The 15,588-nt window shown below is 44.7% G+C and overlaps 2 protein-coding genes across 2 annotated transcripts; both read right to left on the bottom strand.

Annotated features, from left to right (window-relative positions):
* Nucleotides 1–8,924: 8,924 nt before the first annotated feature.
* CCR75_005387 (uncharacterized protein) lies at nt 8,925–12,542 on the bottom strand (the record flags this gene model as incomplete). Its single annotated transcript, XM_067963468.1, has 1 exon — nt 8,925–12,542. One exon carries the CDS (start codon nt 12,540–12,542, stop codon nt 8,925–8,927), a length of 3,618 nt encoding a protein of 1,205 aa, XP_067818395.1.
* A 1,281-nt stretch (nt 12,543–13,823) lies between these two features.
* On the bottom strand, nt 13,824–14,426 carry CCR75_005386 (uncharacterized protein; the record flags this gene model as incomplete). Its single annotated transcript, XM_067963467.1, has 1 exon — nt 13,824–14,426. The coding sequence occupies one exon, from the start codon at nt 14,424–14,426 to the stop codon at nt 13,824–13,826; it is 603 nt and encodes a 200-aa protein (XP_067818396.1).
* Nucleotides 14,427–15,588: the final 1,162 nt, after the last annotated feature.

Here is a 15,588-nt window from a genome sequence, read left to right on the forward strand (position 1 = left end):
ACCCTTGTGTATGTGATGCACATAGGTGCATTCACATTAGGAGGGATGACGCCTAGCGTCATCCGGTACGCGAGGTATCTAGAAAGATACGCTCGGAATACATATTAGTGTTTTCTATAGAGATGACATTTCGATTGGTAAAGATAAGTGTTTATATTTAATGTGATTAAATATAAATCAGTCTGAAAACTACTCTCTACTTAAGAAGTGCGGACGAGGATCCGGATTACCGCTCCCGTGACAACACTTTACTAGATAACTTAGTGCGTTGGGTGAGGTCGCTAAGGCGCTCACCACAAATACCTCACTGCTCGCAAGAGAAGCTGGTTTAACCACTTCCTCCATAGGCTAGGGTAAGGCGCCAACCACAACTACCTCACTGCACGCAACAAAAGACGGTCTAACCGCTTCCTCGCTGTGCTAGGGTGTATGTCTAGGTAGAGCGTGGTCGCATTAAGACGTGCCCACCTACATCTGTTGTCTAGTTGATAAAGGCCATTACATCAACCCCACCAGACTATAAAAGGTATCCAGTCATTAGTCGGAAGAAGACCTATCGACTCAGAGAGTCACTTAGTTCTATAGAACTAATAGGTTTAAAAACTCAGAAAGTCGTAAGAGCTCGTAGAGCTTAACGAATCCTAGTTAAAGGGATTTAGGGTTTCGTGGAACCAAGTGGCAACTAGTGCCCGATTCCATCTCTCATAGATCAATGCGCAAGCCTTATGAAGGCTCTAGACGCTTTAAGATAAAAAGGGTACTGAACTTCTTTAATTATACAAATCTTAAACGTTGCCCTATCTAAATTAGAATAAATTTCGGCGACCAGACTAAGATCTGGAAGCTACCACATATGTTATTTATAATAAATGGAATTTTAGTGATAATAGATTAAAAGGGTATTGAACCCATTAAGTAAATGTACCACAACAACGATTCACCAACCGAAGTGTGCCCCAATACATAGTAAAACAACATACTTAATCCAGCTTTTTTTACTGTACTAATTATTCAAAGCAATAGAGCAATCAGAAGGTCGAGTGCATATCATCAAAAAGTATTTGCTATTGTTAAAAAGCCACGTTAAGCATCTTAAATTTTTCCTATGCACGTTGTGTAGGTGAGGTGTTCAATGCAGCCTTGCCTACAATATTTTTAGTGTTATTTAGGCGAGAGGTGTCTTATTATTCTTTATAGCTGTTATAACGATCGCGCACGTCCCATTTAACATGAGCATCTCAAATGAAGAAGCATATAGCTTCTACACCACGTGTGAGAGGTTTACTCATCTGACTGACCTCGAATGAAAAGCAGTTAAGCGGATGAGTTCGACAGTAGCGGCCTGCTATCAGCGCAATGTTGTTCGCTACGAACAAGATGTGACTATTGCCGAGCTCATCTAACATTACTCAAAGCGGGCCGTAAAAAGTAATAGTAATCTTGCTTCACCAGCAAGGCTCTCAACAGGCAGAGGTGTTGTGAGTGCTCAACGGTTCGAAGTTATGAGACAGCAGCAGTCACTTACTGCTGCCGGGACGACGATGATTGGTTAAACTTGACTATGCCATTAAAGCTTGTCACATGAGGATGATGCGATGAAAGCAAAGTTTGGCATGTCCAACTTGGCCTCAGCCCTAACGGCTAAAGCTTCCCGGCCCATATGTTTGAAGCTTCTAAGGATCGGCTCAGATTTGAAGCACGGTAAGTGTGATATTTACGCATGCACCCAGCACGCGCGAATGTTCATAAGCTGTATTGCATTTAGTTCCATTGATGGACAGACATAGGTTACTGTGTTCATCAAGGGTCTTGCGGGTGTGTTGTGCCCCACACCCAGGGCCAAGAAACGCTAAGCGAAGTGATCGACCTCCTGCCAAGAAGAGCGGAGGACGCGGATCCGACGCTGTTGCAAAATTGTAACGGCGAAGCGACCGTTAAAACGGTTGGAAACAGTAGGTGCAAAGCGCCCTGCTGACCAGCAGCATCAAGAGAATTTGCAAGCATCTTCACTAAAGCTGCTCTTAACCTACAAGCCTACACAGTTAGTGCCCCTGGTGATGGTTACTCTTATCACCTTGCTTCGCTGACTAGTCGATTGGGAGGCGTCAAATTACACGCCAATCGCTAAACGATCGTAGGCTCAAATTCGTTGGGCGCGATATACCTATAACGAAGATGAAAGTGCCCTTTGCAACAGGCACAATTTTTTCTTACAGGGAAAAAGCGAGTAGTTAAAGAAAAAACACTGCACACTAAAAGGTAAATAGTATGGAAATAATTTCATTGTACTGGATTTAATGACGAGGTGGATGCCATCCTGAAAATACAATGGCTAAGAAAAACGAGTCATGCACTAATTGGCAGCATCAATCTGGTATTATGCCTCTCTCTAGTACATCAGTTGTTCATTTGACGAACGTCTTGAAGCATCACAAGCGTGTGGTGTACTTAGAGTGAGTGCGATGGTCTCAATTATGGTTTGGGCACTGGTACCACTGCACAAGTCCACTCAACACATCGTGACGTAAGATTCCGGCGGCTGTGCACGAGAGCAGGTAGCGCCAAATGTCCACTACTAGAATAAGTCGAGTGGACACGGGACGAAAAATTCTCCTCGAGAGGGCAGCATCCACGAAAGATTATAAAGCATGGCTATAAGAGACAGCGCGAAATACTGGATTGACCGAAACGTCGATCGTAGAGAATTTTGCTGTGATTGTGCAACCACAGCTAGAGGCAGTTAAGGGGATACTCATCGATAAACAACAAACAAGTCTGAAGAACTTGAGAAAATTTGTTCCCAAGAGCCTATGAAAAAGTTTCCAGGAAGAAATTGAGACGCTAAACGTTTTGTTTGATACCAGATCAAGTGTATGCTCTTAAATTCTTCATCTGAAACCACCGCTGGTATTAACTCTGGAGATAATTATTTGCAACGCTTGAAACGAAACGGATTCGTAGTGGTCAGCATTGTGGCAAAGTCAAGTAGATCTGCGTACTTGACAAAGAAGATATGTACCTGGCCAATATTCGTTCGACGAAAGTACTTTCTGAGAATGAAAAGTTTTCAGCGCTCATCAATAGACGATAGGGAACTCTCGGACTGAATGTTTAAGTCTCAATAATAGTAAATGCGAAAGGCAAATCCTTCGTGTAAGATTCTGGTCCGATTCATCGATGCATTTTATGATCCGTACAATGCGAATGTCTAAGGCCAAAAGAACTCGATACTAGATCGACATAATAGCAGATTCGAAATATTGTGTGACCTCTGCCTCGTGAACATGTAGTGGTGAGTACTACCAGCGATCGGCAAGTCAAAATTGTAACATAGCTCTCCGACCGTTTGCGTGCGTAATGTCATGAAAGAATGACGGATAGGACATGCATTCAATAAGTAAATGCTGCAATGGTATCGGCTTAAACGCTGTTACCGAGGAAGTACGTAATCATTGGTTATGCCTACGTGAACCATCTAGTTGTCCATGGATCTTTTGGCTGATTTCTATCAGATTCTAAGGTGTGAACAGAATATTCCATTTCCGGTTGAAAGCACCTCAAGCGGTAAACGGTGGGAATTGCTACGTGCTTTGTAATGCCCCTGCTATTTTCAACGATTCTGTTGAGATCCGTGCGGTATTTTAAAGTAAGTTATGCGGATCATGTACTAATCAATAGCAGACTATGAACAGAATTCGGACGTTGAGGTGGATCCCTCCCGAAAAACTACACATAAATTATTTTAATTATATGAGTCAATCCACTGCATCGCAAAATCAATACTAATGGCTTGAGAATCATCTTTAATCGCCATTTTGGCGTTTTGGTGACGCACATTCCCTAAATTACGTTAGCGATCGCAAAAGCCACACGCCTTAATTTTCTACATGAGAGTAGTTTAGTGGGTGGACTACATCAGGAACCGTATTTTCGGTCGGCGATGTTAAATTTGCAGTTTAATCTAAAATCATTAAAAAGGTTTGACTGTTTTATCTAACAGATATTGAGTTTCAAATTTTTTATTAATATCTCAATTCTTCATGTTAAATATCTTTTCGATAGAACAGCGTCAAACCTTCTATGGTTGTAGATTAAAGAAGCAAAACATGCGTTAAATTAATCGAATTAATGGATAGGTGACCGAGTAGGGCAGCAAATCGGGCACGAAAGAAATGTATAATGAAAAATAGGCGACAAGAGTCGGAAGTGTGCTCTTGCGCATGCATGCTTATTAGTCTTGAAAGGTTAAGCTGACGATATTTTTATAACCTTTTTACTTCTACCAATTTTGCGGAAGTGCAGTCACCAAGAAATTATTCCCATTACAGTACTCTTATGAATACAACGTTAGATAATCAAGGGGGAGGACTATACCGAGCATCTTTGAATAGATATAGATCCAATTTTAGCAAATTTTCCTTTTTTGGAACCCCGCTTCTCTTATCACACTTTGGGGAATTTTGGCTACAGGGCGTCCTTCCACCAACTATCCACACCTTCGTGCGGCTTAGCAGGGCGGCCATTTATTGGATGGTTGCTCGTCTGCTTATTAGCCTATCTCCGGCAATGTGTGTTCGTACCGCCCTCCGCGGGTATCGATTTACGTACCTCCCGGTCCCATTTCCAGTGCTTAACCACTCGGCTACTAAGTTCGGTCTTAGAATATATAGAATATTAGCAAAGAGGGGGTGCGGATAGCAGCTCCCTACAATTTATATTTTAATTTTAGTTTAAATCAACCCCACCAATCGCTGCTAGACGCACGAGCGAGTGGTACACAATGCGTCACTACGCATAGCTTTATATTAATAAATTATTTATGAAAACTATGTTTAGTGACTCGTTGTGCACCGCTCACTCGTCAGTAGATAAAAAGGTCATTACGTCGGATTTAGTAGATAAGAAAATCGTTACGGAGAAATAAAATATACTAGTACAGCTTTTCTTTGCTTATACTCTATCGACCTTATGTTGCTAAGACTCCTAAGCAACTTCAAACCTTCCGGGTGGGTCACTATGTGAACCACGCCCGAGTGGCAGGTCTATGCACTTCACAAAAAGTAGTTTATAATCCCATTAAGTACAATTTGTGTACTGAACAAGTTTGTGTAAAATAGGGCAACTATATTCCGTTACAAGTAGGGACGTGTTTAAATTGTTACGGTACAAGAAATTGTTAAAGCTGCTAAATCATCATCGCCGTGGTACCACAAGTGAAATGCCGGATTTATTGTGGGCGACATCGAATAACTCGACGATCGACCAAAGGTTACAGACCAAACAGAACGTCCCGCGAAGCTAGCTTCAAATTGTATAAACTCTTGATTTTAGAAAGACTTTAAGTCAAAGTTTCACAGAAGTAGACGAAGAAACTCATGCGGCACAAATGAAAGTAAAACTCTAAAAATCCGAAAAAATCACTAAAAATTGAGCTGAATGAACCTTGACGATGATATTTTCTATGCCACAGTAAATTCGGCACAACAAGCAATCCAACACGGGTCGATTTGCCCAGACAATAATGCTGCCGCGTCCACGCGCATGTTTGCGCCAAAATGTTTTGCACTTAAGAATGGGTCGACGCAAGTGATACGTAGTCATTCATTTTTTGGCGCTTTCGTGCTGTAGATTAATCAAAGAAACTTGAAGTTAATTAGACTGCACAATAATCTTTTCAGCAAGTTGCCATAGTAGTTCACAGCGCAAGTAGCGCTTTCCTTCACGTACAGAAGTCAAGTGTAACGAGACACTTCTCATAAGTACTGGTAAGTACTACTGGATCTTACACCGATTACATTGAAGGTTAAGTTCCTCAAAAATTCACGTACATAGGGGTGAAGAGGAAGGTTTCTAAGTAGCTAAGGGTTTTAGCTACCAATAGTAATTCAAAGGATTAGAATTAGGAAAAGTAAAGCTTTATTAATTATCTAGTTTCCTACGTAGCGATCTTCTATTATAAAGGATGTAATCTAAATCACGATGTTGAATCGTGCTCGTCAAACGTGGTGAACCCGATCTTTCCTCCTCCTCATTAATTTAAATGAAAGTATGTTGCTCTTCCATTTTTGTCCGAGCTCCGTTTCTGTCGGCCCACCGCATCAGCGATGGAATCCTGTACGAAGCGGACCACTGCTTCTCTAGCCAGTAGAAAATTATCTGCTGACTCGTTTTTTTTCCTGTGCGACCGGTTCGCACTGCGGAGACCTTGTGCACAGCCTTCGGGATCTAACTCCTCAATGTGTTAAGTATTCACACTGAGGTCTTGTGCAGTCATGCTAACGACCGAACCACAAGTGAGGCCATCACACTCACTCGTAGGACATCCACAATCTTGTGGATGATTCAAGACGTTCATCAGTTGGCCATCTGATTGAACATGAAACAGCCATCGTCCCGGCTTGATGCTGCCGATTTATACATGGCTCGTGCTTTCTGAGCCATGGCAATCCAAGGATGACAACAAATTTGTCATTCAAACCTAGAGCGATGAAATCAACATCGTACTGTTTACCCTTTTAACGTGCATAAGGCGCACTGTCATCCTCGTTGGAGGGAAATCGCGCTCAATAAATTTGAGAATGGTATCTTCTAGCGATTGGCGTCTAAGTGGCAGCTTATTTGACACTTTTATTCTCAGGGTAATGAAGTTAACCTCATCCCCTGAGGCAGTTACACTCAATGCTTGTGGTTGAATACCAACTTTCGTCAAAAGACCTGCAACTTCTTTTGATGTTACTGGATCAGTAGGGCGCCCCGCACCTTCTGACTTTGACCGATTTTTGACGATCCACCTCGCCGTTTCGATTTCACAACAGCGTCGGGTCCGCGCGCCTCCGCTATTCTTAGAGAGAAGTTGATCCTTCCCGCTCAGAGCTTTAGGCACTGGCTGCGGGGCACTACACTTAAATGCGTAGTGGCCCGTCTTTTGACAACAATTGCATTTTTGCAATCGTTTGGGATTTGAAGAGCAACGTTTATCTCTTTCTACATACGAGAGATCCATGGGTTCTTGACCTCCGTTTTTGTTGTCTCGAAGAACGATAATCTCCAGAGTTGACGAAAGCCTGTTAAAGACTGAAAGTCCTCCTGTTCCGCCATAGAGATCGCTTAGTCAAGCGACTCTAACTCTAGCCGGAACAGGTGGGTCTTGACAGGTCCGTCTGCAATACCTTTTAATAACACGGTTGATCATCAATTGGATGACTAACGAAACAACTGACCAGGTATCGTGTATATTGGGCATAAGCGTAGATATCACGCTTACCCTGCTTCAAATCCAGGAGCTTGGCTCGAGCCCTGAATTCGGCAGGTGGCGGCTCAAATGTTTGTCTGGGCCGGGCCTTAAAGACCTCATACGACCCAAAGACTAATGGGTCGTGAAGCTTGAGCCCTAAGGCCCTAGAATTGGCACGTCCGTCTAAGATGGGCATGCCAAATTTAACCTACGTCGCATCAGTGGTGATGCGACGAGCTTCTATGGCGTCGTCCAACTCGACGAACCATCTCAAAAAGGAATCGTCTTAGACTGCCTTAAACTTAGATATTTCTATCTTTAAGCTTTCGGGTCAACGCGAAAGCGTCGGCCATAATCAGCATATACATGCTTCTGTCTTAACAGTTCCAACTGTTCTCTCTCAGCAACTTGTTCTCTTAACAGCTCTGTGTGTTGAAAGCCTTGCTAGTGAAGCAAGGTTACTTTCTCTTCGGCCTCGTCGAGTTCGTGTTGAATGAACTCGGCTATGACTACATGCTGTTCACTCTGCCCAGAGTGTACAGCATAGCGCCAACGGCTGGCCCGCCTACGACCGAGCTCATTCGTTGAATCGCCCTCGATTCAAGGTCACTCAAATGTATAAACCCTTCACGCGTGGCTTTATAACCTTCTTGAGGGGCTGGAAAGCTCCCTTCTTCTTCATCTGACATGTCCATGTTGGATGGAACGTGCGCGGTCGTTAAACGGACTACAAAGTGCTTCCAGGTGTAACGGGGCACCTCTTACTAGTATTGGTAACTACTAGTTGACCTTACACTGATTACAGTGAAGGTTAGGTGCCTCGGAACTACACGTACACAGAGGAAGGTTTCTAAGTAGCTTAGGGGCTTTAGCTACCAAAGGTACTTCAAAGGTTTGGAATTAGGGACAAGTAAAACTGTATTTATATTTTAGTTTCCTACTTAACGATCTTCTATCTACTACTGAACTTATTATATTAATATCAACTAAGTATGGCTCCTCTTTGCGCATCGCACAATCGTGTCTTAAAAAGATTGGCGGTGTTGATTTAAACTGAAATCAACCAGTCAATAGAATTAATGTCTTATTGCATCAATATTATCTAATCTGGAAATATTGGAGTGTTAAAGTCAAAATTAATAAAGATAATAATTTTGTATTTTTTTGTATTTTTATTTTATAGGAAATAATATTTGTTATTCCTCTTATAGGAAATAATACTTATGTGACGGCCATCAAGTCGATATTTAGTCCTACTTGGATTAAAAGTTGAATTGAAAAACAAATAATTGTTGATAAAATCAAAATTATTTTGGTGAGAATTTGAAGTGAAAATGTGTAAATATTACGTTTCCCTACTTTTGAATCTACTAAATAGCAAAGTTCGGTTGTTCGGTATTGCAAATTTCCTCGGTGCATGTGATCTGTGACCCTGTCACAGCATTCTTGCATCGGCCGCAAGTAATACTAATTTCGATTATGTACTTGGGAATGTGAGAGTACTTGATTTCTGTAACAGCGTCTTAGTATTGCCCGAGTGTTGGTTGCGATTGCAGGAGATTCATTATCTAACTTCAAATAAAAATTTGGCAACAATTTACCGAGCAAAACCTCGCTTTTAAAAAGAAATCTAGTGCATGTAGCAAAGCAATGTTAAAACTATTCCTTTTTTATTCCTTGAATTCGCTTCTTACGCCCGAGTCGCCAAAGTCTGATAGGCATTCCAGCACTCGAAATGTACTTTACCAATGCCACTGGCTAGCTCGTAAAACCGGCCATCGAATTGCCCAGGAATTTGTAAAATCGGTTGCACGCAATGGACACACTTGGGTGCAACCGACTGCTGGTACTGCTCCCAACACTCAAAGTGCACAAGGTGCTCCCCCTCAATCTTATAAAACCGACCATCGAATTTGCCCGCTAATTTAATCACAGGTTCAGTACAGTGCACGCAGCGCTGAGCAGTGGCCAATTGATACGACTCCATGCATTCCCCGTGACACTTTCCTCCAGAAACTTGAAAAAATTTGCCGTCAAATCGACCAGGGATAGCAGCAATTGCATGGCCGCAGTGAATACACTTTTCGGAGGTACGAATTTGGTACGCATCGATGCACTCAGCGTGCACACTTGAGCCATCAGGGAGAGTGAACATGCGGCCAGAAAATCGGCCTTCCGCTACTTCAATGCGCTGGTGGCAATCCACGCAGACTGGAGTGTTACGCTCTCGGTATGCGTCGACACACGCCCCCTGGCACACACGATCTACCTTTGTCAAACCCTCTTGCTCGTGCGTGAATGTCCGAAAGGTGCCTGAAAGCGCTCTCTGGCAAATGCAGCATACGGGCAACGAGCCCGTGTCTGAAACTGGCAACACTGCCGTCGGCTTGGACGTAAATAGCGTCATTGAAAAGCCGAGCTGAGATGGCAGATGACCGTCATACGTCGCTGGGATAATCACAAACGGTTTGCCACTATCCGCCGACATCAACGGAAGCTCTAAGACGCAGCTGCGGTTTGAAATAAAAGTGCCAGTCGCCACGACGTCCTGCGATAGATCGATCTTGCGCTGCTGTCGCTCACCATTCTTCACAACGACTGGTGCAATGTAAGACGTGTACTCGGTTTCCATCTTCATTCGGCGCGATGGCTGCTCCAGATGGACAATAAGGTTGCAGCCATTTGACGCTGGAGAAAAGAGCTGCACCTGCGGATTTAGATGCATAGCATCACGACCACCGCTCGTGATACCGTTCCACTCACCCGAGATAATGTGAATGCTTAGACTTGGAGACACCGGATTGCCAATACCGTCGGGTACGGATCGAAAATTGTACAAGTTGCACGACTCAATGACAGTCGTAAAGAAGCAGTAAAAGGCACTGAAATCCATCCAGTACGTGTGGTCTTCGCGAAATTGAAATCCGCACTCGACTTTCTGCATACGAGAAAAGGTAAGCCATTTCGGGTCTTCGTTCGACCACGACCCTTTCCACTTTTCCGGTTGCTGATGGGTTCCAATGCCCCAACTATTTCGTAATTGAATTAAGCGAGTATGTGCACCCTGGTAATTCAGCTCCACGAGCTTCATGACACCGTATGCATCGGTCTTACGAAGTCCTGTGGGTAATTCAACGGCCATTTCTTCATTGCTACAACCCACAAGCGACCCCGCCTGTAGGGCACCAGAGATCGTTTGCCAAGCAACATCCTCGTTCGCACACCTTTCTTGTAGCTTGTATCGAGAAGGAACACCGCCGTAAAGGTCCTGCAAGGCGTAAGCCTCCTGCCCGCCAACGATTGCCTCGTATCCACCGTGAAGCTTTGCATACGCTTTTTCCACTAGCAGCGACCAGATCTCAAATTTGCCGCTGCTCCCTGTGAATGAACCGAATACAGGCTTGCCATATTGACTGCATGGAATGTAATCATCAATAACAACCACGCGACTGCGATTATTACGCCAAAAGCGTACAGCATACACGCCTTCCTCGTTGTACTGCTGCTCTTTTGGAAATGCAGTGTCAACCTCAGCCCGGTCGGGACGCACCATGTCGTCAGTTAGTTGTGGAAAGACTTGCGACAAAGCAAGCCGTGAAGTCGAAAGAATAGAAAGCGCACCAAACAAGTACGCGTCTGCAAGCCGTCCCATGCGCAAATTGCCAGGATCTATTCCAACTCCAGAAATGCGGCTGGCAGCCCTTGACTCCAGCGATCGATCAAAGAGGCAAGTGCCGTGTGCATGAAAGTACACAGGAACTATCACCGAGACCCGCGACAAAACTCCCGATTCCGATCCATCGACACGGTAAGCTGACCCATTTCCAACACTATCAAACACAAGAGGCTGATAATGGTCAAGGAGACTCTTTTCCCACATAAGTTCAAAGCGTTGCAGGCCATCCTGCACAAACTCACTCATGTGCAGAATCATGTTCTTCGTCAATAACAACAAGTGATCGCGTTTGCGCTTTGTTACCCCAGAAGTCACTGCCTCTTTGGCAATCGTCAGAAAGCGAGCATCGATTGATGTTGGCGTCTGACGAATGACTTCCAGAATGCTTTCCGCTTCAGCAGCGTTTTTGATCGACATGCTGCACACGAGCTTCTTGTCGTCATCCAACATGGTGATTTCCACGTACGCTGTTTCGTTAAAGAATTCTGTCACACGCTTCCACTTGCGCACGTACTCTTGTAGATGCGGATACTTTGGATTGGTTGGATCACGGAAGATTGACGATGAGTCCGGAGGGAATTGAGGGTCTGTGAACTTTGTGCCGGCCTGCCGATGCTTGCGTAGAATTTGCAGCCACTCGGCGTTGTCAGGCAGTGTGCGTTGATTGTAGTACCGCTCTTCCGCTGGATTCGCACGTTCATTCTGCACCACGGCTATCGTGTCATTCACCTTGGTGACGTTGTAGCCTTCGGATTTCTCCTGTGGAGTGACGCGATTGCGTTCCACAGCACTCGAGATCTCCAGTCTTGTGCTTAAGGAATCCATCTGACGAGTGCGAATTACCTGATTAATGTGCACTCCGACGCCATTGCCATCGGACTCGACTCGCTCACCGTCGGGTTTTGCGCTGATGGATAAATTTGCGAGCAATTTGCTAAAGCTGCTGCCGGAAGAGATCGCAGCCTCAAAATTCACCGAAGCCGGTGGCTCAGCCGAAGCTGCTGGGGTCTGTTGCAAGGCGTAAGGATCGTACGAAGCGGAAGTAGCTGGCAGAGCGTACGGATCTTTGAGTGTAGTAGAGGCAGCGGAAGGATTCGGTGCTAACGTATTCGGCGGGTTGGAGCCTACGCTCGCCGAAGTCGCGAAGGCTGACCTTGTTCCAGTTCCTACCGATGCATTCGAGCCAGCTGGAGCCGTGTAGGAACTGGATGCTGCCCCGAACAAGTCTTTGTCGTTTTCTTTGGGTCGGTGGGCGCCACATTCTCCGCAAAACAGGGCGGTCGAGTCTACAAACGGCTCGCCGCATTGCGTGCATTTCCTAGCGGATGGCGTGCTGTAATTAAAAGAAGCGGCTGCTGCTGGTGCCTCGTAGGTCTCGCTTGATGCGGATAGCGATGGTTGACTAGGCTTAAAGAGATAGGAGCTCGAACCGGGAGCAGTGGGCGCTGTACCATGGGAAGAAAAAGTAATGCTGGGGGAAGCCAAGAAGGACGAAGTGGACGCCGGCAAAGGCGAAGGAGCGATTGGCGCGGGGCAGGGGGCGTCTTCACGAGAGGCGCCGCACTCGGCACAAAAGCGCGCGTTGGTAATCTCATCAGGCTCCCAGCGGTGGCCGCACTCGCCGCAGAACATGTGCAAAATAAAATCTAGTTAAAGAATGTATTGCAATGGCACGCAATAAACGAGCGAGCTGACAACAATAAAATGCAGGACATACTACAAATTAAGGGCGTTTTCTACCGCTACCCATTTTAAGGAACAAGTTAATTAACAAGAAGACAACCGAGTGCCCGAAACCCTCGAGCTGTCGAGTATAGAAATATAAGATGTGAGGCACAGGCAGCCTTAACGCTAGTCATCGTCACTTCGCTGGTCGACCGCATGAGATTGAGCATTACTTTCATCAAAAGGTCGTTGCCCTTGCACGCCGTTCAGCCAGTCTCTCGTGCTGGCAAAGGCCAAGCATCTTCGGCGAACGCACAAAGGGTCAAATGATATTACCACCCGGTGGAATTAAAAAAAAAACCGCTTGTTTGCAATTTGTGCGTCGTCCTGTTATTGCCGTGTGCATGCAAGCGGCACCAAATGTGAGGTGCGTGAGGATGACTCCATTTAATTTGAGCATTTGATGCAGCAGTGGGCTTCCGGTTAGACCGATGAAGTGGGGCGACGTACCGCCAAGCCGCTAGTGTATGCTTCGTCTCGATAAGTGCCAGTCAAAGTGATTGCAGTCCTGAGCGCAGAGGCTTGACGGTGCAAAAAATAGCAGGAGGAAGTGGACACGAACCAATAGTACACCTCCTGAAATTGCCCTTCGAAAGCTATCTGAAGTAGCCTGTATGCAAGTAAGAGAGTGCAGGGAGCCGAAATACATCCGTGAAGGGTCGAGTCGTATAACGGCGTGAGGGATCGTAGCCTCAAAAGGCTCACAAAATTCTTTTAAAATAGCGCCTTTCGACGAGAACCTTTGGTAAAAACCATAGTCGCATTCGAGCGAGATAATGAGACAACGAGGCTTTTTCAATTATCTTTAGTAAACTAGATGTAGTGATCTTGGTACATCAGCGTTGAATATTTAAAGCACATTGATTAGCCTTCGCACGATTCCTAGATTTTAGAGGAGAGGTCAAGCAAACATCATTGCAAATTCAAATGAACCACAGAGCTAAAGTTAAAAACCTATTATATGAAGCTGCCGCAAGATTATGCCATCGAAGAGATTGTTACCCTCAAAAACGAAGTAAGGGAAGGCATCAAATAAGTCGTACAGCAAGGTGTGTATTTATGATTTTCACAAACCTCTCTCGAATAATTTCTTATAATGTCGGGGCCACATAAAGTTGCGGACTTGAACGTCGATTGAAGGCGAAAAGATAAGATCCATTTGGCTATGATAAGCCTTACGTTTCGAAGTCAGGAATCTTTAGCCAGTTTATCCAGTTGTGTCCCGAGCTTTTCCATACTGATAGACTCTTTCATCGCCAGAAGGAGCTCGTCTCTCGACTCAGGGGTCAGTACTTTGCTCGTCTGTAGGCGTGCCAATATTCTTTTGAGAGTGTCGGGGTCCGAGGTGGCCCTGAAATAATAAAGCATTCTAAAAAGTTCGGGGACCGTAGACTTTTCGTTGAAGTGAAGTACAATCATAAATTTTGGGTCGCCTCTGATGAAAGATATGCGACGTTTGTATATGTCATGCAAGCTTTTGGCCATCTCTTCATACTGGGGCTTTGGATGAAGAATCCATTTCTCCAGCTGGTCATCCTTGAGCAAGCGCTCTGCCAATGCTAACCTATCGTATGTTGTAACAATGTCATAAATCTGCGAAGCTTCCTGCTTTTCTCGGAAGAGCGCATGGTATCTGAGCACCATTAAAGTCTTCAAGTCAGCGTCGACGTCAGACATGACGAGATTGTCGCAAACTTTTGTGGGAGTCAGTCCGAGCGCTTTCCAACCTTTAAACACCTCCGTTTTGATATCTTCGGAGGTCGACTTCGAGAATAGTATATGCGCCCCCATCTTAACAGCGCGATCCAATGTAGCTGGGTTTTTTTCTTCTAACTGTACTCTCAAACCATGTACAATGTTTGTATCTGACCAGCCCACATCCTTGAGATCAAGGTGCACTTGTTCCCATGTAGCCTTTTTGTCAGCGATATCATCGGCTACATTGAGTAACGTTTTTTTGACCAACAGCCTTTCAAGCACTTGCAATCGCCTATCTCCCACGGCCTTGATTTTTGTCGTCGATTCTTTCGGGACTCTTGGAAATATGTATTCTTCTCGTGCAGTAGAAGGAGGTACGTCTATGACTATTACACTGAGCACGAAACGAACACAGACGCCAGTCAAGAACATGCCCAGAACGAGGGGCGGGCGCATTTTCACGCAACGGTGGTCGTCCAGTGCGATACAAATATTATTTCCGTTAATAGGAAAAATAAATACTATTACCTACAAGAGAAATATCGTTTCTCAGCCACCCATAGTGGTGGCTTCTAATTCGTCAATAGCATGCAACGAAAAAATAAAAATCAAATCAAACATATTAAAATTAAAATAAATTAGTGAGGGAAAAGTACCAAAATACCCCTGACAAAAATGCAGAAATGACGGAAATACCCCTGTACTTCTATATATGACCAAAATGCCCCTGGCTATAGCCTATATATATTTATACACGGAAAACCGTTGCGAACAGCATAATCACATCACTTTAAGGAGTCTTTCTCGTTTGAAAAAAGGACAATTATTCAGTGTCCCGCTGTGTTTTTTTGAAGCACAACGTCATACTGGCCTGCGAGCCGGAACGCGGCTACCACGCTCGCTGTAAGAACCACCAAGGCAACTGGAAGGCTGTCCTTTCTGCTTCTACAACCCACGAGCTTATCAACGGTCTCCTTGTAACAGGCTGAAGTTGCCCTAATGTTACACAGTCCCCGTTAAATACATTTGGTGTACTTAAGGGAATGGTCAATTACTAAATAATAGTAATTAGACCCAACACTCGGGTGTGGTGCACATTTGTGACCAACCCTTGTGGATGTGATGCACATGGGTGCATTCACATTAGGAGGGATGACGCCCAGCGTCATCCGTGATGACGGCTAGCGTCATCCGTTACGCGAGGTATCTATAAAGATACGCTCGCAATACATATTAAATGATATCTATAGAGATA

Source organism: Bremia lactucae, linkage group LG9, assembly GCF_004359215.1.
Source record: "Bremia lactucae strain SF5 linkage group LG9, whole genome shotgun sequence".
NCBI classification, from domain to species: Eukaryota; Oomycota; class Peronosporomycetes; order Peronosporales; family Peronosporaceae; genus Bremia; species Bremia lactucae.